The sequence below is a fragment of the Schistocerca serialis genome, chromosome 7, assembly GCF_023864345.2.
Source record: "Schistocerca serialis cubense isolate TAMUIC-IGC-003099 chromosome 7, iqSchSeri2.2, whole genome shotgun sequence".
NCBI classification, from domain to species: Eukaryota; Metazoa; Arthropoda; class Insecta; order Orthoptera; family Acrididae; genus Schistocerca; species Schistocerca serialis.
The window spans coordinates 525,250,381-525,277,103 of NC_064644.1; the positions used below are offsets into that span (position 1 = coordinate 525,250,381).

At 45.3% G+C, this 26,723-nt stretch overlaps 1 protein-coding gene across 1 annotated transcript in view; it reads left to right on the top strand.

Annotated features, from left to right (window-relative positions):
• The first annotated feature begins 623 nt into the window (after window positions 1–623).
• The window catches only part of LOC126412655 (ankyrin-1-like), a 50,447-nt gene continuing 24,347 nt past the window's right edge, over window positions 624–26,723 (top strand). The window contains exons 1-2 of the mRNA XM_050082355.1: window positions 624–697; window positions 13,230–13,595. Of these exons, the coding sequence (XP_049938312.1) occupies window positions 13,241–13,595 (355 nt within the window). The 5' untranslated portion in view covers window positions 624–697; window positions 13,230–13,240. The remainder of the gene's footprint in view (window positions 698–13,229; window positions 13,596–26,723) is intronic.

Sequence of the window (26,723 nt, forward strand, 5' to 3'; positions counted from 1 at the left end):
TCTCCGAGGGAGAAGATTTAAGTCATTTGAGAGGAGAAGTCAAGGACAGCGAGAAGCGGTGAGTACCGCAATAGGTGAAGAAAAAAAAAAGTGTAGTGCTTGAAGAGAAAATGACAATGAATGAAAATAATTTCGAAAAATACCAGAGGACAACCATTTGGAGTTAAAACGACTTGTAATGCCGGAAATGAATGTAAAATCTGGAAGCATCCGTTGTAAAACTTAGACATTACTTAAGATGGTACAGTCGCATTCCGTCTAAATATGTGGTATTGTGCAAATAATTTCGATATTGATTAAAAAAGGAAGGCGTATTTTGCACAGCATCAGTTGTCTTTAACCGCAATGTGGGGCTAACTGTCAAAATATGTGCTAAAGATAAGTCACTGGCGTAGTTTTGAGGAAAGGTGAGCGAACGTCTAGGCAAATGGTGGATTGAACAGTTCACTCGGAATGCGACGCTCCATCGCAGGTAGTGTGGAGTTGGCTCTCGTCTTTAGAGCTGCATGAAGCGAAGGTCACGCCTCGCGCATTCGGCCTTCTCCGCCGGAGTTCGGAGAGCGGGGGTCACGTGACGGCAAAGCCGCAACCTCGCCTGTTCTGTTCAACAGTCGCACGCGAAACGTGGCGTTGGTAGCAAGCGGTGGAGCTGGTGGCACTGTGTTTAGGGCAGTGCAGGTGTGCGTTTATACAGCAGGTAGGAGCCTGAGTCAGCACGACTCTTCAACATCTTCATTGGTCTTGAGTGCAGGTTTATAAGATGTGAAATTATTAAGTGAAATATCTAAGTAAATACTACTAAAAGAGGATGCGTAGCAGGAAGCGGCGAGTACTTGCCGATATGATCATCTTGTGGTGCAGTTCTTCTTGTTGTCTCCGTGCTTGCTAAGAAAATGGGATGAGAAGTTGCGCCTTATGCAAGACACCTTTTTTCTTTTTGTTTCACCCACACATGTTTCAGCACTTTTGTGCTATCGTCAGTGGGTTCTATTTTTATTTTTAACTTACATGATGTTATTGTCCACTTGTTTTGATAGCTGTTCTGCTACACAATATACAACTTGTCATTGTTTTGAAGTTGTGGTACGATTTCTTGTGTTGTTGGCAAAGTAAATAGGCTTACTTCTTTGCCTGTGTTCGCGTGGCAATGCAGTTTTTCCGATTACTCAAAACATAGGCGGAGTTTTCGCTGCCATTACGTGTTGTCCCACTTACCGATATGACACACCAATTTGTTCCGTCTTCGACCAGACAGTTTCTCTGCCCGCCTCCAGTGTCTTGTGTGTGTGATCAGGTGGTCGCTAACGGCTTTGAGTATGTTACCCTTCTCTCTCTCTTCCTCCAGCATTCTACTGTAGTTGTAATGTGAATTTCACTAGTAGAATTCGAAAACAGACCGTGTTTGATATTGCCCTGCTTTCGAAGTGTCTGCCGACGCAGACGTAGGCATGAATTACACTATCGAGTTGGGCATGAGGTGACGATTTTCCATCGATACAGAGGTGAGGACATATTTTCCAGTGTTAAAGGACTTTCAGTTTTTGTTATCCGAAAGCATGCCTGGCCAATTTCACTGATGAATGCCTCTCGAGAAATTAGTCCATAAATAATTTCTGAAGCGATTTTGAGTTGTCGTCGTAGTCGTTGTTCTTGTGGTCTTCAGTCCAGAGACCGGTCTGATGCAACTCTCCATGCTACTGTGCCCTGTTCAGGCCTCAGCTCCGAATAACTGCTGCAACCTACATCCTTCTGAATCTGCTTAGTGTATTCATCTCTTGATCTCCCTCTACGATTTTTATCCTCCACGCTGCCCTCCAATATTAAACTGTTGCCACAGGATGTGTCCTATCAACCGATCCCTTCTTCTAGTAAAGTTGTGGCCCAAATTCCTCTTCTCCCCAATTCTTTTCAGTACCTCCTCATTACTTACGTGATCTACCAATCTAATCTTCAGCATTCTTCTGTAGCACCACATTTCGAAAGCTTCTATTCTCTTCCTGTCTACACTGTTTCTCGTCAATGTTTCACTTCCATACATGGCTATGCTCCATACAAATACTTCCAGAAAAAGACTTCCTGACACTTAAATCTTTACTCGACGTTAAAAACTGTCTGTTCTTCAAAAACACTTTCCTTGCTATAGGAATTCTCCATTTTATATCCTCCCTACGTCGATAATCAAGCTATTTTGCCTCCCAAATAGCAAAACTCATTCACTACTCTAAGCGTCTCATTTCCTAATCTAATTCAAATAGCATTCCCTGATTTAATTCCATTATCCTCATTTTGCTTTTGATGATGTTCATCTTATATCCTCCTTTAAAGACACTGTCCAATCCGTTCAACTGCTCTTCCAGTTCCTTTGCTCTCTCTGACAGAATTACAACGTCATCAACAAATCTCAAAGTTTTCATTTCTTGTCCAAATTTTTCTTTTGTTTCCTTTAAAGCCTGTTCAGATTATAGATTGAACGACATTGGGGATACAACCCTGTCACATTCCCTTCTCAAGCACTACTTCCCTTTCGTGCCTCTCGACTCGTGTATCTGCCATCTGGTTTCTGTACAAATCGTAAATACCCTTTCGCTACCTGTGTTTTAATCCAGCCTCATTCAGAATTTGAAAGAGTATTCGTCAACATTGTCAAAAGCTTTGTTTAAGTCTACAAAGGCTTGAAACGTAGGTTTGCATTCTAAGGTAAGTCGTAGAGTCAGTACTGCCTCGCGTGTTCCTACATTTCTCCAGAATCGAAATTGATCTTCCCTGAGGTCGGCTTCTACCAGTTCTTCCATTCTCCAGTGAAGAATTCGTGTTAGTGTTTTGCAATCGTGACTTATTAAACTGATAGTTCGGTAATTTTCACACGTGTCGACACCTGTATTTTTGGAATTGAAATTATATTATTCTTGAAGTCTGAGGGTATTTCGCATGTCTCATACATCTTGATCACCAGATGGAAGAGTTTTGTCATGGCTGGCTCTCCCAATGGTATCAGTGGTTTTAATGGAATGTTGTCTACTCCTGGGACCTTGTTTCTATTTAGGTCTTTCAGTACTCTGCCAGTTTCTTCCCATTTCGTCTTCATCTACATTCTCTTCCATTTTCATAATATTGCCATCAAGTACATCACCCTTGTACAGACCCTCTATATACTCCTTCCACCTTTCTGCTTTCCCTTCTTAGGGCTGGTTTTCCATCTGAGCTCTTGATATTCATACAAGTGGTTCTCTTTTCTCCAAAGGTCTCTTTAATTTTCCTGTAGGCAGTATCTAACCCCTAGTGATATCTACATCCTTACATTTGTCCCCTAGTCATCTCTGCTGAGACGTTTTGCACTTCCTGTTGATCTCAGTTTTGAGGCGTTTGTATTCCTTTCTGCCTGCTTCATTTACTGCATTTTTATGTTTTCTCCTTTCATCAATTAAATTCAATATCTCTTCTGTTACGCATGGATTTCTACTAGCGCTCGTCTGTTTATCCACTTGATCCTTTGCTGCCTTCACTTTTTCATCTCTTAAAGCTACCCATTCTTCTTCTGCTGTATTTCTTTCTCCTGTTCTTGTCAATCGTTCCCTAATGCTCTCTCTAAAACACTCTATGGCCTCTGGTTCTTTCAGTTTATCCAGGTCCCATCTTCTTAAATTCCCACCTTTTTGCAGTTTCTTCGGTTTTTAGTCAAAAGTTCATAAGCAATAAATAGTGGTCAGAGTGCACATCTGTCCTTGGAAAGGTCTTACAATTTAAAACCTGGTTCCTAAATCTGTCTTACCATTATATAATCTGAAACCTTCCAGTGTCTCCAAGCCTGTTCTACGTAAACAACCTTCTTTCATGATTCTTAAACTGTTAGCTATTATTAGTTCTGCTCTGTGCAAAATTCTACCAGGTGGCTTCCTCTTTCATGCGTTATCCCCAGTCCATATTCACTTACTACTTCCCTTCTCTTCCATTTCCTACCATCGAATTGCAGTCCCTCATGAGTATTAAATTTTCGTCTCCCTTAACTATCTGAATTTTTTTTTTTTCCAATTTCTTTATCTGCGGAGCTACTTGGCATATAAACTTGTACTGCTGTGGTAGGTGTGGGCTTCGTGTCTATCTTGGCTACAATAATACGTTGAGTATGCTATTTCTTTATTCATTATTAAACCTACTCCTGCGTTACCCTTATTTTATTTTGTACTTCTAACCCTGTATTCACCTGACAAGAAGTCTTGTTCCTTCTGCCTCCGAACTTCACTAATTTCCACTGTATCTAACTTTAACCTAGCCGTTTCCCTTTTTAAACTGTCTAACCTAAAGGCCGGATTAAGGGATCTGACATTCCACGCTCCGATCAGTAGAACGCCAGTTTCCTTTCTCCTGATAACGACGCGCTCCTGAGTAGTCCCAGCCTGGAGAGCCGAATGGGAGACTATTTTACCAGCGGAATATGTACGCAAGAGGACGCCATCATCATTTAACCATACAGTAAAACGAGTTTGAGTAATAGTTAAAATTAAAAACAGTTATACAGGATATCGCATACTTTAGAGTACGCCTTGGCGGGATATAATTCCCCAGCAAAGGCAAGCATTTATCAAAGTAAAAATAGCACCGAGTCGTAGCTCTGAGTGCTTGTTTACACTCCGACAATCCGTAACAGTAGGAGCGCAACAGAACCAACATCGATCGATGCTGCGGGCGACCAGTAAGGCAGTGCCGCTGACCTTGCCCAAGAAGGCTGTGGAGTTACGCAGTGGGGCAGGGCGCTGACTGCTGTACAGCATGTGCAGTCAGCCAGTATGAAACACGATCTGCAGTCTGTCTGATCCAGACTTTTACTTTCTAAAACTTCGACTGCTGGTTGTTTTGTGCTACCTATTTACGCACATTTAGTTTTCAGTTGAATGCATATTATGTTTGTGAGTGGATGGTAAGTGTGTTATGTGGAACTGTAGAAATTGAAAGGGAATGAACTTTCTGCAGCGTCAAGGTAACGTTTTCACAACGGGTATGTTTCGAAACTTATCACACACCTCCCATCTTTTTCACTGGAAAGTTTCAACAGGGATTGCAAGTTCACCATTACTGTGAGGCTTGAACATATTCCTTGTAAATTAGCCCATACCTTTCCATTGCAAACAAATGAATCGTGAGCTCTGCAGGGTGCGTTACTTGCTTAACATCAGCAGTGAAGGTATAGATGTGTTCCAGGCTGTGTCGTAAGGCGTGGGCGGATAGCTTAGCCGATAAGACACAAGCCGGTCCAGTTGAAGCCTCCTTCAGCGAGCATACGGCTGATCTCGCGTTAAGTTCTGACAGGGGTAGGTAGCGTTTGCTGATGAATCAGCGTTGCGAAACTTGTTTGTCAGGAGCAGGCAGCTCATGGAGCTGACGCCCCACACACCACACTATTGTGTGAGAAGTAAAAGATGAAGATGGTTAGTTTTGTAACATGATCAATCATATTAAGTTTGTGATACTTCTTGTTTAGGTTTGATTTTTGTACGAGGTATGCGATGGATGAGACTAAAGTATTATGTTTCTGTTAATGAGAGTATACAATAATTTTCACAACAGTACATTTCATACGCTTCAAATTTCTTGCAAGCGATGTTTCGCACTAATACGGAAAATATTCAGGCATACAAAATAAGTCTGTACGCCACATAAGGTTACAGGTAGCAGAATGCTCCTTTTACCTTAGGCAAATGACATAAATGTTTATTTGTTATGAGGTTTGTCATTACAGATTGTATGAATTTCTGTTCCCCTACAGTTTTAGTACAAGTTTGTCGACTGCTGAGTTACGCTTCCATAGCGTCTTTCTTTCTTACGTTAGAGAAGCCAATAAGACTCTTCACTATTTGAGCACCTTCTGCACATATGCCAGCAGCTCTGGCGGCCAGTCGAAACAGATACGACGACGCCACATTGGGCGACCTGCGCGCCGGATGGGGACGAAATGATGATGAAGACAACACAACACCCAGTCCCTGAGCGGAGAAAATCCCCGACCCAGCCGGGAATCGAACCCGGGCCCGTAGGATGGCAATCCGTCACTCTGACGACTCAGCTATCGGGACGGACAGCTCTAAGATTAGACGACAGTGATAACGTTGTGGGAAGACTGTGAAAACAGTCTGAAAAAATTTTGTTGTGTACGCATCTTAGAGTTTGAGACCTTTCCCTTTCTCATATGTCTATCGTAGTGCATCTAAATTGTTATTTCATCATAGAGACAGAAATTTTTGCTGTAGATCTGCGTTGCTTCTCTAGAGTTCGCTGTTTGACCACCTTGAGTGCTAATTCATTCCAGGAGTTCCTTTATAGATCCATTCAAAGTTGATCTACCATTTCCTCTGATGCAGTCCCCCAATTCTGATTTCTTCCCTCAAATATTTAGAATTTCCGTAATTTTTAGACTAATCCAGTAGAACTTTACTGTGTGCTCCTATGTTCTGAGTCATCTTGAGAGGCTTTGGAGATCTGGAAGACGTTGCGTTTTCTTAATTATATTTTCCAGTTCCAAAGCTCCCCTGTTACTTCGCCCGAAATACCTCCCATATGTCCACATTTAGCTTACATAGGTTAAATCCGGGACTGAGGGTCATTATTATTATTGTCTTTCCTTTCTCAGACCTTAGGTCTGGTTCGGAATGAAAGTGACGCGGACCTTGATCAAGCGTCACTTCCTTTTAACTGTACGGTATATGTTACATTGCGTTTAGGAACTTTCGGGTAATTGAACATGTATCAATAATTACGGATTTCTGAAGTTGTATATATAAGTTTGGATGTAGCTGTATTGCATTGATGTACTGGTGGATATTGCGTGGTATGACTCCTGTAGTTGAAAGTATAATTGGTATAATGTCAACTTTATCCTGATGCCACATGTCCTTGACTTCCTCAGCCAGTTGGATGTATTTTTCAATTTTTTCTCCTGTTTTCTTCTGTATATTTGCTGTATTGGGTATGGATATTTCAATTAGTTGTGTTAATTTCTTCTTTTTATTGGTGAGTATGATGTCAGGTTTGTTATGTGGCGTTGTTTTATCTGTTATAATGGTTCTGTTCCAGTATAATTTGTATTCATCATTCTCCAGTACATTTTGTGGTGTATACTTGTATGTAGGAACGTGTTGTTTTAAAAGTTTATGTTGTAAGGTAAGCTGTTGATGTATTATTTTTGCGACGTTGTCATGTCTTCTGGGGTATTCTGTATTTGCTAGTATTGTACATCCGCTTGTGATGTGATCTACTGTTTCTATTTGTTGTTTGCAAAGTCTGCATTTATCTGTTGTGGTATTGGGATCTTTAATAATATGCTTGCTGTAATATCTGGTGTTTATTGTTTGATCCTGTATTGCAATCATGAATCCTTCTGTCTCACTGTATATATTGCCTCTTCTTAGCCATGTGTTGGATGCGTCTTGATCGATGTGTGGCTGTGTTAGATGATACGGGTGCTTGCCATGTAGTGTTCTTTTTCCAATTTACTTTCTTTGTGTCTGTTGATGTTATGTGATCTAAAGGGTTGTAGAGGTGGTTATGAAATTGTAGTGGTGTAGCCGATGTATTTATGTGGGTGATTGCTTTGTGTATTTTGCTAGTTTCTGCTCGTTCTAGAAAGAATTTTCTTAAATTGTCTACCTGTCCATAATGTAGGTTTTTTATGTCGATAAATCCCCTTCCTCCTTCCTTTCTGCTTAATGTGAATCTTTCTGTTGCTGAATGTATGTGATGTATTCTATATTTGTGGCATTGTGATCGTGTAAGTGTATTGAGTGCTTCTAGGTCTGTGTTACTCCATTTCACTACTCCAAATGAGTAGGTCAATATTGGTATAGCATAGGTATTTATAGCTTTTGTCTTGTTTCTTGCTGTCAATTCTGTTTTCAGTGTTTTTGTTAGTCTTTGTCTATATTTTTCTTTTAGCTCTTCCTTAATATTTCTATCATCTATTCCTATTTTTTGTCTGTATCCTAGATATTTATAGGCATCTGTTTTTTCCATCGCTTCTATGCAGTCGCTGTGGTTATCCAATATGTAATCTTCTTGTTTAGTGTGTTTTCCCTTGACTATGCTATTTTTCTTACATTTGTCTGTTCCAAAAGCCATATTTATATCATTGCTAAATACTTCTGTTATCTTTAGTAATTGGTTGAGTTGTTGATTTGTTGCTGCCAGTAGTTTTAGATCATCCATGTATAGCAAATGTGTGATTTTGTGTGGGTATGTTCCAGTAATATTGTAACCATAATTTGTATTATTTAGCATGTTGGATAGTGGGTTCAGAGCAAGGCAGAACCAGAAAGGACTTAATGAATCTCCTTGGTATATTCCACGCTTAATCTGTATTGGCTGTGATGTGATATTATTTGAATTTGTTTGGATATTAAGTGTGGTTTTCCAGTTTTTCATTACTATGTTTAGGAACTGTATCAATTTAGGATCTACTTTATATATTTCCAATATTTGTAGTAACCATGAGTGGGGTACACTATCAAAAGCTTTTTGGTAATCGATGTATGCGTAGTGTAGCGACCTTTGTTTAGTTTTAGCTTGATATGTCACCTCTGCATCTATTATCAGTTGCTCTTTACATCCTCGTGCTCCTTTGCAACAGCCTTTTTGTTCTTCATTTATAATTTTGTTCTGTGTTGTATGTGTCACTAGTTTCTGTTTAATGACTGAAGTTAATATTTGGCAGCGATGGTGAGTCAATTGGACTTGCCATGAGCAACAAATTTTTCTAAAATCTACTTAATTAACTAAGTTTACAGACAGAGTATATACATATATATAAGTGCAGAACATAAAATGAAATAGAGTGCACATGTACTGAGTACAGAACATATCAAGAAATGACAAAATGTGTACGCAATGAGTACAAAACATATTAACAAATGACGTAAAGTGCACACGCACTGTATATATTTTTACCATTGTACAAGAACTAGGATACGCAATGAGTACGAAACATTAACAAATGACATAGAGTGCACATGCACTGTATATATTTTTACCATTTTACAAGAACTAGGATACGCAATGAGTACAAAATATATTAACAAATGACATAAAGTGCACATGCACTGTATATATTTTTACCATTTTACAAGAACTAGGATACGCAATGAGTACGAAACATTAACAAATGACATAGAGTGCACATGCACTGTATATATTTTTACCATTTTACAAGAACTAGGATACGCAATGAGTACAAAATATATTAACAAATGACATAAAGTGCACATGCACTGTATATATTTTTACCATTTTACAAGAACTAGGACTTATAGTGAGTACTGATACGTGATGGTGTTTGGACCGACAGTACTTTCCCCAGACGATGGCGGGAAGCTATCGTCATTCCTGTTCCGAAACCTGGAAAGGACAAATATCTCCCCTCTAGCTATAGCCCCATTTCTCTCACGAGTAGTGTCTGTAAGGTTTAGGAGCGTATGGTGAATTGCCGTTTAGCTTGCTGGCTGGAGTCCCGCAGTCTTTTAACACCTGCCCAATGCGGTTTCCGAAAGCATCGTTCTGCCCTCTCCACTTATGTCATGGACAATTTTCTCCAGAAACGCCAAACAGTAGCAATATTTTTTGATTTGGAGAGAGCATACGATACCTGTTGGAGTACAGTCATCCTCCGCACACTGTTCTCTTGGGGCTTTCGAGGTCGACTGCCCCTTTTTCTTCGCGAATTTATGGCAGAGCGCACACTTAGAGTGCGGGTGAACACTACTCTCTCCCGTACTTTCTCCCAAGAAAACGGGGTACCCCAGGGCTCTGTACTAAGTGTTGTACTGTTTTCCATTGCCATAAAGCCCAATATGGATTGTCTCCTTCCTGATGTCTCGGGCTCCCTCTTTGTGGACGATTTTGCAATCTACTATAGCTCTCAACGGACCAGCCTTCTTGAACGACGTCTTCAAGGATGTCTCGATCGCCTCCACTCTTGGATCATCGAAACCGGCTTCCGCTTTTCTCCCAGTAAGACCGTTTGTGTTAATTTTTGGCGTCGTACGGAGTTTCTTCCACCTTCCTTGCCTCTAGGACCTTTCAACCTTCCGTTTTCGGACGTCGCAATATTCTTGGGTCTTATGTTTGACAGATAACTGTGCTGGTCTTCCCACGTTTCCTATCTTTCGGCTCGCTGCCTGCGATCCCTCAACACCCTCCATGTCCTGAATGGTACCTCCTGGGGAGCGGACCGAGTGGTCCTTCTCCGCCTCTATCGTGCCTTAGTGCACTGGAAATTGGACTATGGAAGCATAGTTTACTCCTCTGCTCGGCCGTCTATTCTTCGGCGTCTCAACTCTATCCACCACCGTGGATTACGTTTAGTGTCTGGAGCTTACACCAGCCCTGTGGAAAGCCTTTATGCTGAGACTGTTGAACCTCTGCTGTCCAACTGGCGAGCTGTCCTTCTGAGTCGTTATGCTAGCTATGTCTTCCATGCCTGCAAATCCGGCCCATGACATTTTTTTCGACGCCTCCTTGGATTTAGCGTATGCAGGCCGCCCTTCCTCCCTACTACCACCGGGAGTCCACTTCCGTCAACTGCTCCATTCTCTTTCATTTCCGCTTTCCTAAAACTTTCTTGACAACTTGGGGTACAGCACCACCTTGGCTCCGTCCCCGGACCTGCCTGCTCCGTGACCTTTGTCAGTTTCCCAAGGATGGTACCCCTTCACTTGTTTATCGTCGGGCATTGGCTGCTCTATGCGCACAAATGAAGGATGCCACATTTATTTACACTGATGGCTCAAAAACATCGTTAGGTGTTGGGAGTTCCTATATTGTTGGCGACACCCGAAATCGATTTCGGCTTCCAGACCAGTGTTCGGTTTATACTGCGGAGCTTTACACTGTTCTCCAGGCTGTCCAATACATCCGTCGCCATCAGCAGATACAGTATGTTATCTGTTCAGATTCTCTCAGCTCTCTCCTCAGTCTCCAAGCACTCTACCCTGTCCACCCTCTGGTCCATCAGATTCAGGACTGCCTCCACTTGCTCCATTTGGGGGGCGTCTCTGTGGCATTCCTCTGGATCCCAGGACACGTTGGTATCTATGGAAATGAGGCGGCCGATATAGCAGCCAAGGCAGCAGTCTCTCTACTTCGGCCAGCTATTCATATGATTCCCTTCGACGATCTACGGAGTGTTTTATGTCGTCGTGTTGCTTTCTTATGGCACGCACATTGGTCGACACTTCCCAATAATAAATTGCGGGATGTGAAAGCTCTTCCCTGTGCTTCGACCTCTTCCTCCCGAACGCGTCGTCGGGAGGAGGTAATTTTAACTAGACTCCGGATAGGGCACTCTCTTTTTAGCCATCGACATCTTTTAAGTGGCGATCCTCCCCCACTCTGTCCCCACTGCTTTCAGCTGTGGACGGTAAGACACCTTTTACTTGAGTGCCCCTATTTTACTCCGTTACGCGCTCGTCTACAGCTGTCGCCTGATGTATCTTCCATTTTAGCAGATGACACGCGCTCAGCCGATCGCGTTCACGAGTTTATTAGTGCCAGTGAGATGACGTCAGTCATTTGAAGTTCCTTTTGGGGACAACCAACCCCCCTTCTATAGTGGTTTTTTAAAGTTTTCTTTCTGTTTTTAGTTTCTCCACTTTTTTGAGTTTTGTTGCCATTGCTGCTGGTTTCCAGTTGCGTTTTTTACCTTTTCCTACGTCACAGACCGGGCGCTAATAACCGTAGCAGTTTTGCGCCCTAAAACAAAAAAAAAGATTCTCAGGATACTTCCGTATATTCTGAAACAAAAAAAGATACTGAGTGGCAGTGTGTAAACTGTGTTAACAAGCCAGACGTCAACATTTAAAAAAATTTACCGTCTACAGTACGGCGTGAGTAGTGCCGAAGCAGCAGTCTAAAAGTACTGGATATTTTTGAAATTGTACTGTGGTCTGTTTTTGATTGCCTTGCATGTGGAATGGCGAGTATGCTCCAGATCACAGGCTCAGTCACTGCTGACAGCACAGTGCAGGCAGGAGTGACTAATACTGCTAAAATGTTGGAAGATGAGTTACTTAGTAGTATACCGAAGAGTGCACGCTGACATTGTGACTGTATGGAGTGAGAGTGTGGGGAGATCATGGATTTAAGTTGCTACAAACAAAATGATTGTGCAATAAGTCTAAATTGATTTTTTGTCTCGTTCTATGTACTGTAAATTAGAATTTCTTGAGTCAGAATTGGAAACTTTGATGCAGAGTTAGGTGAATGAAATATACCCTCTTACAAGTATAATCTGGAATGCTGTGGAGATGTGAAAACAGTTCCAAAACTGTTGTCTATGTCGTAGTACTGAGTGATTGTAATTATGGTCCAATGTGAGCTGTAATTATCGTATGAAAGCGAACCTTGGTACAGATGCAAATGCGTTAATGCAAAACAGATTTACGCTGGCAAAAAATTGTTTCAGTGTTGGTAAGCAGGTGCGCTGTTCATCATCTCGTCGACGTCTTCGGTTCTCGTATTGAGCAAACTGTGTAAGTAGCGGTTAATAATAATAAAATCAGCATAATGCCTTTCTCATTTGTTTGACGTTCACTGCCCATGTCCCATTTGTAACCTATACGTCTTTCTTTCTTTTAGAGTGCCAGATTGGCACCTTCTGGTCAAAATTGGAACTATTTTTCTTAGCATAAAGTGGCTTCGCATTAATGGATCAGAATATCGACCAAGTTTCGTTGCCGTATGACACTGCACTTCAGTCATAACTAGTCAGTTTAATGGCCGGCATATTTCAATGACTGTCTAAATGTTATCGTGTTAGGTATGTTTGGGCGTTGGCCTGTCAGGCAAATTGAGGAGTACGTGCAGTCTGACAGTGGCAGTTTCCCTGAGGTAATGTTCCTCATTGACGAGGACCAGACTTCGGCAACTAATAGTGAACTCTGCAGGAGTACTTGTCAAGAGCAGAACAATATAGATCCAAGTCGTAAATGACTTTACCGAAATACTAGGAGATACTAGTGGGGGGGAGGGGGGTGCTAAGTCGCCTATTAAAAAAGGTTTGTTGAAGCAATTGTGTCACTGATAATCTGTAGCTGTTAACCTGTAGCCTCTGCTTGACAAACATAGAATACCGTGGTGTTGTGATTGATTTGTGATTGACAACGTTTACCAGCCGTTGCTGCCTGAACATCATACAAATATTGATGGTGATGTGTAATGGCAGAGGGCTCATCAGTGACGCCGTGTTTCAGAGTCATCGTCAATGGAAGACGTTACCGAGGCCGAGGCGACGGCGGGCTTGGAGCTGGGCTCCCTCCTGGACGCCGGGGAGTGCGCCGTGGTGACCCTGGGGGCGGGGGAGACGCGGTTGGTGGCGCACAGGGCCGTACTGGCTGCGAGGAGTCCAGTGTTGGGCGCCCTGGTCCACCAGGACATGCTGGATGTCAGCGGCGACCACATCGACCTCACAGATGTCGAGGGCCCGGTGCTGCGCCACCTGGTCTCCTATTGCTACACCCTACGGGCTCCGCAGCGGCCGAGTGTGGCCCCACAACTTCTGGTAGCTGCAAAGAAATACGGCGTCTCGGGGTTGAAAGTGGAGTGTTTGCGAACTCTAGGTGAGAGAAAAGTGCGGGCACAGACGTGTTTGCTCTTTACATGTAACTATTGCAGAAGGGCAGTTCATTTAAGGATGCAACATTTTAAGTTCCTGTGGTGTGCGTACTGTAAGACCTTCAGTACACACACCATGAGATTGACTTGTCGGTCTAACAAAGTAGGCGAGTGTCAGCAATATGTCTCGTGGTCTTGTCGCTGCGTGTTTATATTCTGCCATTAGGTCAGACGATAGAAATGCCACTTTCTTGCTTAGAGTAGCAGATTGACGGTGACTAACTTTAAACAGAACTTGATTAATTTTCACACACATTTATTAGAATAATAACAAGCATAAAAATTTCTTAACTGGGTTCTGGACGCTATTTACAATTGACAATCTGAAGTTCCTTTGGTATTGGTACGTTAATCTTATTCTCACATATATCTCTGATACTTGACGAAAGTGTCTATACATTTATCTTCATATCTATGTACAGGAATATGGTAATCTTATTGGGCACAGACTGAAACTTGACTAGACTGGTACAGACAAATGGAGAACTCGTACAGACTGTTGCAGACAATTAATCAGAGGTCTGTACACTCGTTATAATATCTCACGCGTTCATGTATCACTGCGCAAGTGTGATCCGCGAGGAGAAAAGGCTCTATGTTAGAAGCAATCTCATTGGCTGCGTTACATATTAATATGCGGATCGGCGGAAGCAGAATTTGGTCCGTCTCTATGGCAGCGCCATCTCGTAGTGCGGAGACGGACGAGCGCTGCGCCTGCGCTGTTGTGCTTAGCAGGGCGCGCTCTAGTGGGAAAGTTGTGTACGTGCTGACTACACGGAACTATGTACACAACAGTTCCTTTGGGCGTTGCATTTGTGCAATCCAGGGAGGACCATTTTGTCACCCGAGGAAGGTGAGATCCATCATCTAAAATGATCTTTGAAAATAAAGTAGTACACCTGTGTACAATAGAATGCAGTTTTTATTGTTAAGGTAGTTCGAATAGATACAGTTAGGGAATGGAGAGTTCTCTCAGAAGCTGTGACTAATTTTACTGACTACACTATTTCTAGATTACTTTACCATTTCGCAAAACGAAGTTTCCCCTGCAAAGCTCCATCAGGACATGAAGTTCAAAGTGCACCTCCTATGTTGTTTGTGCCCCCTTATGAATGTTTCTTTCAGCTCAGTACTTTCTAAACCTACAGTTTACACTTCCCTTAATTTTATGCCTATGGCAGCTGGGTTATTGAACTGTAGAGTTTAAGTTCACTCCTTAAGCTCACGTCATATCCAAACGGGTGGTACAACTCTCATTCAGTTAATCCTGCGGAATTATTCTGTCGATAAAAAATCCAAATCATCGTCTTATCGGCAAAAGTACGTTAATTACTAACAATTATTTCTCGTGGAATTCGTTACGTGAATGATGTATAAAATGTCTACATTCCTCTGCCTTGTCAATTGTGTACGGTGTAGAGCAAGTAACTTTGTTTTATGCTTCCACAACCTGAGTATTAACTTGTATGGACATTTCAGACCCTTTATTAAATTTGGAAAATTGTGCTTTCGAAGGGACGTGACAATAATACGTCGTCCATGCTATTTAAGACGAAGCTGTCCAGAAGAATTCAAAAATGGTTCAAATGGCTCTGAGCACTATGGGACTTAACACCTGGGGACATCAGTCCCCTAGAACTTATAACTACTTGTATCTAACTAACCTAAGAACATCACACACAGCCGGTCTGTGTGGCCGAGCGGTTCTAGGCGCTTGGGTATGGAACCGCGCGACCGCTACGTTCTCAGGTTCGAATCCTGCCTGGGGCATGCATGTGTGTGATGTCCTTGGGTTAGTTAGGTTTAAGTAGTTCTAAGTTGTAGGGGACTGATGACCTCAGATGTTACGTCCCATAGTGCTCAGAGCCATTTGACATCACACACGTCCATGCCAGAGGCAGGATACGAACCTGCGACCGTAGCGGTCGCGCGGTTCCAGACTGAAGCGCCTAGGACCACTTGGCCACAGCGGCCGGTTCCAGAAGGGTCTTTATCGAAGCACAATACATTTTCTGGCGGGAATTTCTTTAAAGTTACCAACTATTATTTTCCGTATGTTACTGCGTTTAAATGATTTAAAAGACGTGATTGTGCCCTTACGATTTCCATCTGTGAAATGCGTTCACAGTAGATTTCGCCATTGGCCATTCTTACTCGTAGTTTGTTTCGTATCCGCGCAACTTCTAGTTTCTTAAACTTCAGTGTTGTTTTTAATTAAGCTGTTGCTGACGTGTCCTGTGTAGTAGGACTGATTGCCCCATGTCGTAGTCAATTAGCATTACTTTCATTCTATATAAAAATGCAAAAACAAATTTGTGCAACACTGACTTAGCGTTCGGACTATACTCAACTACAGATTAAGGACTGATGAACAATAAAGAAATTGCTTGAAAGATAAATTCCACAGAAGGAATCACACTGACAGGAGTCAGTGCACTACTTAGTTATAATAAATCTTACTCAGTTAGCACTGACCCCAATTTATGATGTGCTACAGTTAAATGCCGTTCGGCAGTAAAACGATGGCCATTACTGAGCGTAGTCGACAGTCGTAGTTCCACACAGGACTAGCAGTCTTGGAGCACCGAATCTGTGGTAGCCAGACGAGGCACAAGAGGCAAAGTTCCCTGGATGACGGCTGGCTGCGGTGTGGTATCCTCCAGATGAAGCTGCTGCTGGAACTGAGTGGTGTAGATCCTAGTGGTCGCTTTGCTTGTCAGAATTGCTTGCTGCGGCTCAGCAGACTGAACTGTCGGCGAGGAGCTGCGCGCCATCCTAAATACAAGTCTGGTGGAGTAATACCTGCCCGATGCTTGGGTGGAAGGTGTTTTGCGGAGGTACAGCAGCGCTTCGGATAGTGGTGCTGTTGTCTGGGATGCGTCCACCGCTAGTCTTGAGGTTGTGTCTCTCATGACGAAGCTAGCATCGCATGTTTCTGTGGTGCGGCTTGCGCTCCACTTCCAAACAAACGGGCGTGTTTTGCACACGGCCCCGCTTGTTGCAGTTGGTATGCCATGCTTGTCAGTTCTGTTTGCTTCTGTTTCTGCCAGAGTAGTCTCTCCTGCGGGGTCCGAGCACGGGCAACCTGACAAACACACTTGTAATACGGGTAGCCGTGGTTGCAGGCAAAGGCGTCGGATACATCAATTCTAGCGTCTTGCACCGACCCGTTCCGTACATTATCTTCGGCAGACGACTCTTACAGGAAACCATCCGTGCTAGAACTATTTAATCTTTTGATAAGGTGGCCAACTTACGAAAAGTAAATGTGGAACATTTTTGAGGATGTGGGTGGAGATAATGAGAATTACCTTTGTGTGTGTATGGGTAAAAGTAAAAATTACTTTGAAACGAGCATTTCCTACTTCTCTGACACTACTCTGCCGATGTTTTTGTCGAAGACGTGAAAGAAAGCAGTTATATAACTTCTGCACACAAAACCGTCAGGTGGCTGTGTTCTGGGGAAGTACAGATATAAATCTACACACATACTCTGCAAGCCACCGTAAGGAGCGTGGCGGAGGGCACCCTACACCACTATTAGTCTCTTCCTTTCCTGTTCAACTCGCAAATCGAAAGAAGGAAAAACGACTGTCTAATATGCCCGCGTCCGATCCCGAATTTCTTATATCTTGTCTTCGTGGTCCTTAGGCGATATGTACATTGGCGGCAGCAGAATCGTTCTGCAGTCAGCTTCAGATGCCGGTTTTCTTAATCTTCTCAATAGCAGTCCTCGAAAAGAAGCCGCCTTCACTCCAAGGGTTTCCATTTCAGTCCCCAAACACTTGCGAGTTGTTCGAACCCACTGGTAACTGGTAACAAATCCAGAAGCCCGCCTCTGAATTACCTCTCTGACGCCATTTAATCAAGCGTAGTGGGTATTCAAGAAGAGGTCCCACTAGTGCCCTGTGTGCAGTCTCTATCAGAGATGAAGCACGATTTCCAAAAATTCTTCCAATAAACCGAACTCTATAATTTGCGTACCCCTCTATAATCCTCATATTCTCGTACCGCTTCATATCGCTTTGCAACATTACGCCCAGTTATTTAAACGATGTGACTCAAGTAGTGCACTAATAATGCTGAATTTGAACATTACGGGTAGGTTTCTCCTACTCGTCCGCATCAACTTATATTGTTCTAGCTGCCGTTCGTTTCACAAACTAGAAATTAATTCGTCTTGTATACTCCTACAGTCACTCAACTATGACACCTTCCTCTACACCACTGCGTCGTCAGCAAGCGATCGTAGATTGCCGCCCACCATGTTCGCCAGATCATTCATGTATATAGAAAATAACATCGGTCCTATCACACTTGCCTGGGTCACTTCTGGTGATACCCTTATCTCTGAAGAGCGCCGGCCGTCGGAGACAACAAGTTTGTTACAAACATCAGGCACGCGAAATTCAGCCTACGAGACAAATATTGTGATAAATTGAAGAAATGATGTCCGACCGCTTCCACTAAGACAAATTGTTCGAAAAGTGCTCTTAGTTTAGTTTTGTATATGTGGACGTTGTCTGCCTCATGTCTAGTATCTACCTGATAGTCTTTCACTGCACGGCATAAAACGAATTTCTGCTCCTCACAAAGGGATGCATGGTCTGCATAGAAATTTTCGCTTCTAGTTAAATGTTTATTAGTCACACGGTTGACCGTAAAACCACTGTACGCAAATACTACTGTGATTGTACATATTGCTAGGTAATATAATTCCATTACTACAATGTAGGAGACGTTTCCTATTCTCTCTCATGTTTTTTACGGTATACTAAACAGGTTCCATTTTTCTCTAAGAGTTAGTGCTTTATATTCCAACAGTAGATTCCATTAAGGCTCTGGGTGACAAATGTATAATTTTCAAAGATAGAGTACATGCCCATAAAGAAGTACTACAAATGTCAGGAGAAAATGATGACTTTGTAAGTGGTGACTGATATTGGTGAAAGATAGGAAGCTCTCTCCAGAGCTGGGACAACGTGACGATGACAGTCGGTGAGCCCGTGGTACTCTGTTAACACTTCGGCAGACTCCCCCTTGACTCCCTTCCTCGTGGTCTCATGTACTGAAGACGGTCAGTCCTTCACCACTATAAATCCGTTTATTATTCGGAAAGGTGTTATTGCAGTTTCTGGCCCTGTGAAATCCTGCCCTCTTTTATCGAATGGAACTTTGGTTTTGGAGACCACTTCCGATTCTCTGGCACAACAACTGCTTGCTGCCTCGCTTCTGCATGGTTACCTTGTTCATATCGAAGACGATATAACTTTGAATTCTTCCCATTCACCAGGTTGCTCGACGGTCTAACCTCTATGATCGGGGTGTCACTGCTGTCCGTCATGTAATGAAAAAGGTAGATCCCTCCTTAGTGCCCCACTGCACTCTTTCTCACCTTTAATAGAGTGGTGCTTCCGTCCAAGCTCAAAGCAGGCTAAAGAATTACATAGTCTGGCCGTACATTCTGAACACGATGCGCTGCTCCCAGTGTCATCGTTTCAACCACACTAGAATGTCATGTTGACACCTAGCCAAATGTGTTATCTGTGGTAGGGATGTGCATGAGGGCAATTGTCTGGCTCCTTCTTCCTGCTGTATCAACTGCAATGACGGCCATGCCGCCTCCTCTTGGGATTGACCTATGTATCTTGATGAGCAGGCAGTTAAAGAGATCCTGGTAAAGGAAAAATGCCTTACCCAGTCGCTCGCAAGTTACTGGCTAGTCACAAACTCTGTGTTCTCCTGTCTAATACCTACAGTTCTGTCCTTGTAACCCCTCGTTCCATGAAGGACGTGGTCACACAGACAAGTGGCCCCCAATTCAGCTCTGAGATTGTGAAATTGCCCAACAGACAGGTGGCCCCCAATTCAGCTCTGAGATTGTGAAATCGCCCAGTGTCAAGGTAGTATCGCCATCCCCCCATCCAACTGTGCAACAAGCTGTCTGACTCTCTCCTCAAGGGGCGAAGCCACCGGCCTCAGTGGCCGTGCAGTTCTAGGCGCTACAGTCCGGAGCCACAGTGCTGCTACGGTCGCAGGTTCGAATCCTGCATTGGGCATAGTTGTATGTGATGTCCTTAGGTTAGTTAGGTTTAAGTAGTTGTAAGTTCTAGGGGACTGATGACCACAGCAGTTGAGTCCAATAGTGCTCAGAGCCAAGGGGTGAAGCCACTTGTAGGCCAGATAGGACAGAGGGAGTACTCCTGTAAAGAGTCCCTCCCTCCCTCCAGACAAACAAAACCTGAGTCATCCTCCAACTGGAAAGGATCGAAGAAGTCTACCAAACTGTCTTCTGCTTCACCAACTCGAAGATCCTCTTTGATGGTGTCGCCATATGATACCTTAGCCCGACTGGCCTCTGTGTTGCTGGTGCCCACCAACAACCGTTTTTCAGCGTTGGACCCCACAGACCGACTGCACAAGCATGCTGATGCTTCTGCAGACCCCATGGAGCAGGATCCTCCTGTTTGTGTGACCTGTAGTAGCGACTCTTCCCTGGCTGTCACTCGGCAACCGCCAAGGTGACACACCTATTTCTCTTCCTCATTGTGACTCTCCTCCAGTGGAACGTCCGTGGCCTTCAGTACCACAAAGAGGATTTATGGCTGCTTTTAGCTTCGTTGTATCCCCTTGTAATCTGCCTTCAGGAAACGAAAATACGCCCTCACGCCCTCTTTCACATTTCTTACCAGGTCGTTTTGACTTCCCCCAGAGGTCGGCATTCCATCTCATGGGGGCATCATGCTGCTTATATGGGATGACATTTGTAGTCAACCCATCTCCGAGCCTACCAGTCTTCAAGCTGTTGCAGTTTGCCTTTTCCTTCCCAACTGATTTTTTCCCTCAGCACCATTTGTGTTCCTACATCATTTGCTGTCACCAGAGCAGACTTCCTTCAGCTTATTGGGCAGCTACCTCCCCCGTTTTTGCTACTTGGTGACTTTAATGTGCATCATCCCCTTTTGGGTTCTCCCAGGACCTGTCAGAGAAGTGCCCTCTTGGCTGACCTTCTTAACCAATTTAACCTCTTCTGCCTTAACACTGGAGCACCCACTATCCTTTCTGACTCCTCGCATACCTATTCCAACTTGGACCTCTACTTTTGCACTGCCCAGCTTGCCCCTCATCTTGAGTGGTCCATTCTTTGACATCTACTCGAGCAACCCTTTCCAGTGTGCTGTCCATTTGCTGTCTCGTACCCCATCCACATGCACGCCCAAATGGCAGCTTCCTAAGGCTGACTGACAGCTTCACTCCTCCCTGGTGACCTTAAGAGAACGAAATTTTCCCAGTTGCCATGATCAGGTGGACTATCTCGCAAATGTTATCCTTACTGCTGCAGAACATTCCATTCTCCACACTTTCACCACGTTGTGTCCCAGTACCTTGGTGGACTGAGGCATGCAGCGACGCAATTCGCGCACAGTGACGTCCTCTCCGCGTTTTTAATCGCCATCCTACAATGGCAACCTGAATTCATTATAAACAGATGCATGCAAAGCCCCCCCAGGGGATGCACAACTCTTTCGTGGATATGTGCGTAGCGAGCATGGGACCCCGAGCTAATGTGGCCTTCCTTCCTTTCCGGGCTGCATACCTTCCCTTTCCGCATCCTTCCCCATCCCCCATCTTCGCCCCCCCCCCTCACCTCTGGCTCTTTCCTTCCCTTTCTCCCCCTCTGGGAGTATGGTTTGTGCCTACGTCCGGAGACGGACGCTTGTAAATGTACCGCATTCTTTGCCTTCCTTGCTTGTATGTCTTCATCCTTCCTTTGTCCTTCTCTTTTCCTTACCTCTTCTCTTTACCCTTTTCTCCGCTGTGGCGTTTGAGACCTCTCTTCTTTCCTTTCTCCTTGTCTTTCTTCGTCCCTGTGTGTGTCTGAAGGCCGACCCACGCACTTCCATGCGTAGCCGGTGACGGGGTAACGCGTAATTCCCCGCCCCGGGTAGACAGGTAGGACACGTACGTACCCCCTGGTAACGGCCAGGCCCAGGGAGGAGTGATTACCCGAGCTGATACCTTCCGAAAGTGCCGATTGGTCCCTCCGTCCGTTTGTCGGGAGGTGTGACCTGAGGTGTGAACAATCACCTAAGGCGGGAGTGCCCTCAGAGAGGGCCCCCACAAGGGAGGAGCGCGCCATCGGAGACGCCGGTAATCATGGGGGATTCTTCCGCAATGGTTTCTTCACCTTCCACTATGTCTGCTCACAAACGTAAGTTCACTGAGTCTCAGCCACAGTCAGTTCTTCCATCGTTGCCACAGTTCCTTGTTGTTTCTCGGTCTGACGGAGGTCACGACTTCTCCATGGCAACCCTTTCATTATTCAGAAAGGTGTCGACGCAATTGCAGGTCCTGTAAAGTCTTGTTCCAGATTACGGAATGGCACCCTGTTGTTACAAACAGTCAGTGCCCTCCAGGCACAAAAATTGCTGCGTACCTCACTACTACACACCTTCCCTGTCCGGGTGGAACCGCACCATACTTCAAACTCCTCGCGCGGAGTCGCGTATACACGCTCCCTCGATGGATTGTCTGACGAAAAAATTCAGCACTACCTGTCTGACCGGGGCGTAACGGCTGTTCATAGGGTTAGAAAAAGGGTTGACACGAACATCATTCCAACCCGCACTGTCTTCTTGACATTTGACAAAGTTCAACTCCCATCGAAAATCAAAGCAGGCTATGAGATAATTTCCGTTCGCCCTTACGTCCCAAACCCTACGCGTTGCTATCGGTGTCAGCGGTTCAATCACACCAGCCAGTCCTGTTCCAATCCGGCCAAATGTGTTACGTGTGGCAAGGATGCCCATGAGGGTGCTTGTCCACCTCCATCCCCTCGCTGCATAAACTGTATGGGTGACCACGCTGCTTCCTCTCGAGATTGTCCCGTTTTTAAGGACGAAAAGCTCATCCAGGAAATTAGAGTAAAGGAAAAGGTGTCGACCTTTGCTGCTCGAAAATTATTCGCCGGTCGACAGCCCACCGTGCCTCAGAAAGGAAAATACAGCACTGTCCTTGCTTCTCCTCGGCCAACAAAGGAGGCGGCCACGCAGACTTGCGACCTCATCTTTAGTGCCACGGTCGTCAGATCTGCCAGCGCAAAGATCGCCCGTTCAACCTCACCACTTTCGCCTGCCCACTCTCTGGCGCACCCTTCGTCGAGTTCTGCTAAATCTCGAGCCCAAAAGTCAGACACCAAGACTTCGAAAAAAGAGCATACTCGTGAAGAGTTTTTACGTATGGCAACTTCCCAACCATCGGTTCCTCCTTCCTCTAAACATCATACTTCCAAGAAGGCTACAAAGAAACCCAGTTCCTCTCCTTCTCCGCCAAGGTATGTCCCATCTACAGCACCACCTGGCAGAAATCGCCCTCGGCCGTCTTCTGTGTCGCCGAGGCGCAGTGCTGGCGGCCGATCAACCGGCCGATCGCTGGTGGCAGGAGCTGCTCCTGACCAAGCTATGGATCAGGATCTTCTGCCTTCGGCTGAATGCCATTCCATGCTGTCGGTCGCAAGCTCTGAGCATTCGTTGAGTTGACAGCGACCTTGGTCACATTCCTCCATTTTCTGTTCACCCTATGTCCATTATCCACTGGAATATCCGCGGTATTCCAGCCAATTGGGATGAATTGTCGATCCTCTTACGATCCTACTCGCCGGTCATCTTCTGTCTTCAGGAAACAAAGCTGCGTCCCCATGACCGCTTTGTTCTCCCTCATTTTCAGTCCGTCCGATATGATCTCCCCTCTGTTGAAGGCACTCCAGCACATGGAGGACTCATGATTCTTATCCATGAAACTCTCCATTATCACCCAATCCATTTAAACACTTCCTTCCAAGCTGTCGCCGTCCGTCTTTCCCTTTCCGGATACACGTTCTCTCTTTGTACTGTATACATTCCATCGTCTACACCAATGGCACGGGCTGATCTCCTTCATCTTCTTGGTCAGCTTCCACCCCCATATTTGCTGGTTGGGGACTTCAATGCCCACCACCCGCTTTGGGGATCTCCACATCCTTGTCCACGTGGCTCACTATTGCTAGACATCTTCCACCAAGCAGATCTAGTTTGCCTCAACACTCGGGTCCCTACATTTTTGTCTGCCTCCACGACAAATTTATCTCATTTGGACCTTGCGGTCGGTACTGTTCCGCTAGCTCGGCGCTTCGAATGGTTCGCCCTTGATGATACACACTCGAGTTACCACTTTCCATGTGTCCTTAGACTGCAGCCTCAACTGCCCTACATGCACCCGCAACGCTGGAGGTTTGCCCAAGCCGATTGGACTTTCGATGACCGTCACTTTCCCAGCGTCGACGATGAGGTCACACATATTACCGACGTTATTCTTACAGCTGCGGAACATTCAATACCACGCACCTCCGAATTGCCCCGGCGCCCCCCAGTTCCTTGGTGGAACGAGGCATGCCGTGATGCAATACGTGAGCGGCGACGTGCTCTCCGCGTTTTCTGCCACCATCCTACTTTCGCCAACTGTATCCGCTATAAGCAGTTCCGAGCGCGATGCCGTCGTGTCATCCGCGATAGCAAGAAGGCAAGCTGGAAATTCTTTATTAGCTCATTTAACACCTTCACTCCCTCCTCTGAAGTTTGGAGTCGGCTTCGACGGTTCTCAGGCGCGCCTAGTTCCTTCCAGGTCTCTGGGCTCACTGTCGCGCATGACACATTAGTGGACCCCGTCGCAATTTCTAACTCGTTGGATCAGCACTTTGCTGAGATTTCGAGCTCTTCAAATTACCCGCCAGCGTTTCTCCCGAAGAAACGTGCAGCGGAAGTGCGACCTCTTGCTTTCTCCTCTCAAAATCGCGAAAGCTACAATACTGTTTTCTCCTTGCGGGAACTCCAACATGCACTCTCTTCTTCTCGCTCCTCCGCCCCAGGACCGGATGGTATCCACGTCCAAATGTTGCTGCATTTATCAACCCATAGTCTGCGTTACCTCCTTCGCCTTTATAATCGAATTTGGATCGACAGTACTTTTCCCAGACGATGGCGGGAAGCTATCGTCTTTCCTGTTCCGAAACCTGGAAAGGACAAACATCTCCCCTCTAGCTATCGCCCCATTTCTCTCACGAGTAGTGTCTGTAAGGTTTTGGAGCGTATGGTGAATTACCATTTAGCGTGGTGGCTGGTATCCCACAGTCTTTTAACACCTGCCCAATGCGGATTCCGAAAGCATCGTTCTGCAGTTGACCATCTTGTTGCTCTCTCCACTTATATCATGAACAATTTTCTCCGGAAACACCAAACAGTAGCAATATTTTTTGATCTGGAGAGAGCATACGATACCTGTTGGAGGACAGTCATCCTCCACACACTGTTCTCTTGGGGCTTTCGAGGTCGACTGCCCCTTTTTCTTAGCGAATTTATGGCAGAGCGCACATTTAGGGTGCGGGTGAACACTACTCTCTCCTGTACTTTCTCCCAAGAAAACGGGGTACCCCAGGGCTCAGTGCTGAGTGTTGTACTGTTTGCCATTGCCATCAATCCAATTATGGATTGTCTCCTTCCTGATGTCTCGGGCTCCCTCTTTGTGGACGATTTTGCGATCTAATACAGCTCTCAACGGACCAGCCTTCTTGAACGACGTCTTCAAGGATGTCTCGATCGCCTCCACTCTTGGAGCATCGAAACCGGCTTCCGTTTTTCTCCCAGTAAGAGCGTTTGTGTTAATTTTTGGCAATGTAAGGAGTTTCTTCCGCCCTCCTTACAACTAGGTCCTGTCAACCTTCCGTTTTCAGACGTCGCTAAATTCTTGGGTCTTATGTTTGACAGAAAACTGTGCTGGTCCTCCCACGTTTCCTATCTTTCGGCTCGCTGTCTGCGATCCCTCAACACCCTCCTTGTCCTGAATGGTACCTCCTGGGGAGCGGACCGAGTGGTCCTTCTCCGCCTCTATCGCGCCTTAGTGCGCTCGAAATTGGACTATGGAAGCATAGTCTGCTCGGCCGTCTATTCTTTGGCGTCTCGACTCTATCCACCACCGTGGATTACGTTTAGTGTCTGGAGCTTTTTACACCAGCCCTGTGGGAAGCCTTTATGCTGAGAATGCTGAACCTCCGCTGTCCAATCGGCGAGCAGTCCTTCTGAGTCGTTATGCTAGCCATCTGTCTTCCATACCTGCTAATCCAGCCCATGACATTTTTTTCGACGCCTCCTTTGATGTAGGGTACGCAGGCCGCCCCTCCTCCCTACTACCACCGGGAGTCCGCTTCCGTCAACTGCTCCATTCTCTTTCCTTCCGCTTTTTTAAAACCTTCTTGACAACTTGGGGTACAGCACCGCCTTGGCTCCGTCCCCGGATCTGCCTGCTCCGTGACCTTTGTCGATTTCCCAAGGATGGTACCCATTCACTTGTTTATCGTCGGGCATTTGCTGCTCTATGTGCACAAATGACGGACGCCACATTTATTTGCACCGACGGCTCGAAAACATCGTTAGGTGTAGGGAGTGCCTATATTGTTGGCGACACCCCAAATCACTTTCGGCTTCCCGACCGGTTTATACTGCGGAGCTTTACGCTGTTCTCCAGATGTCCACTACATCCGCCGCCATCAACAGATACAGTACGTTATCTGCACAGATTCTCTCAGCTCTCTCCTCAGTCTCCAAGCTCTTTATCCTGTGCACCCTCTGGTCCACCGGATTCAGGACTGTCTGCGCTTGCTCCACCTGGGGGGGCGTCTCGGTGGCGTTCCTCTGGCTCCCGGGACACGTTGGTATCTGTGGAAATGAGGCGGCCGATATTGCAGCCAAGGCTGCAGTCTCTCTTCCTCGGCCAGCTATTCAATCGATTCCCTTCGCCGATCTACGGAGCGTTCTATGTCGACGTGTTGTTCATTTATGGCACACGCATTGGTAGACACTTACCCATAATAAATTGCAGGACATGAAAGCTCTCGCTTGTGTTTGGACCTCTTCTTCCTGAACGCGTCGTCGGGAGGAGGTAATTTTAACTAGACTCCGGATAGGGCACTGTCTTTTTAGCCATCGACATCTTTTAAGCGGCGATCCTCCCCCACTCTGTCCCCACTGCTCTCAGCTGTGGAC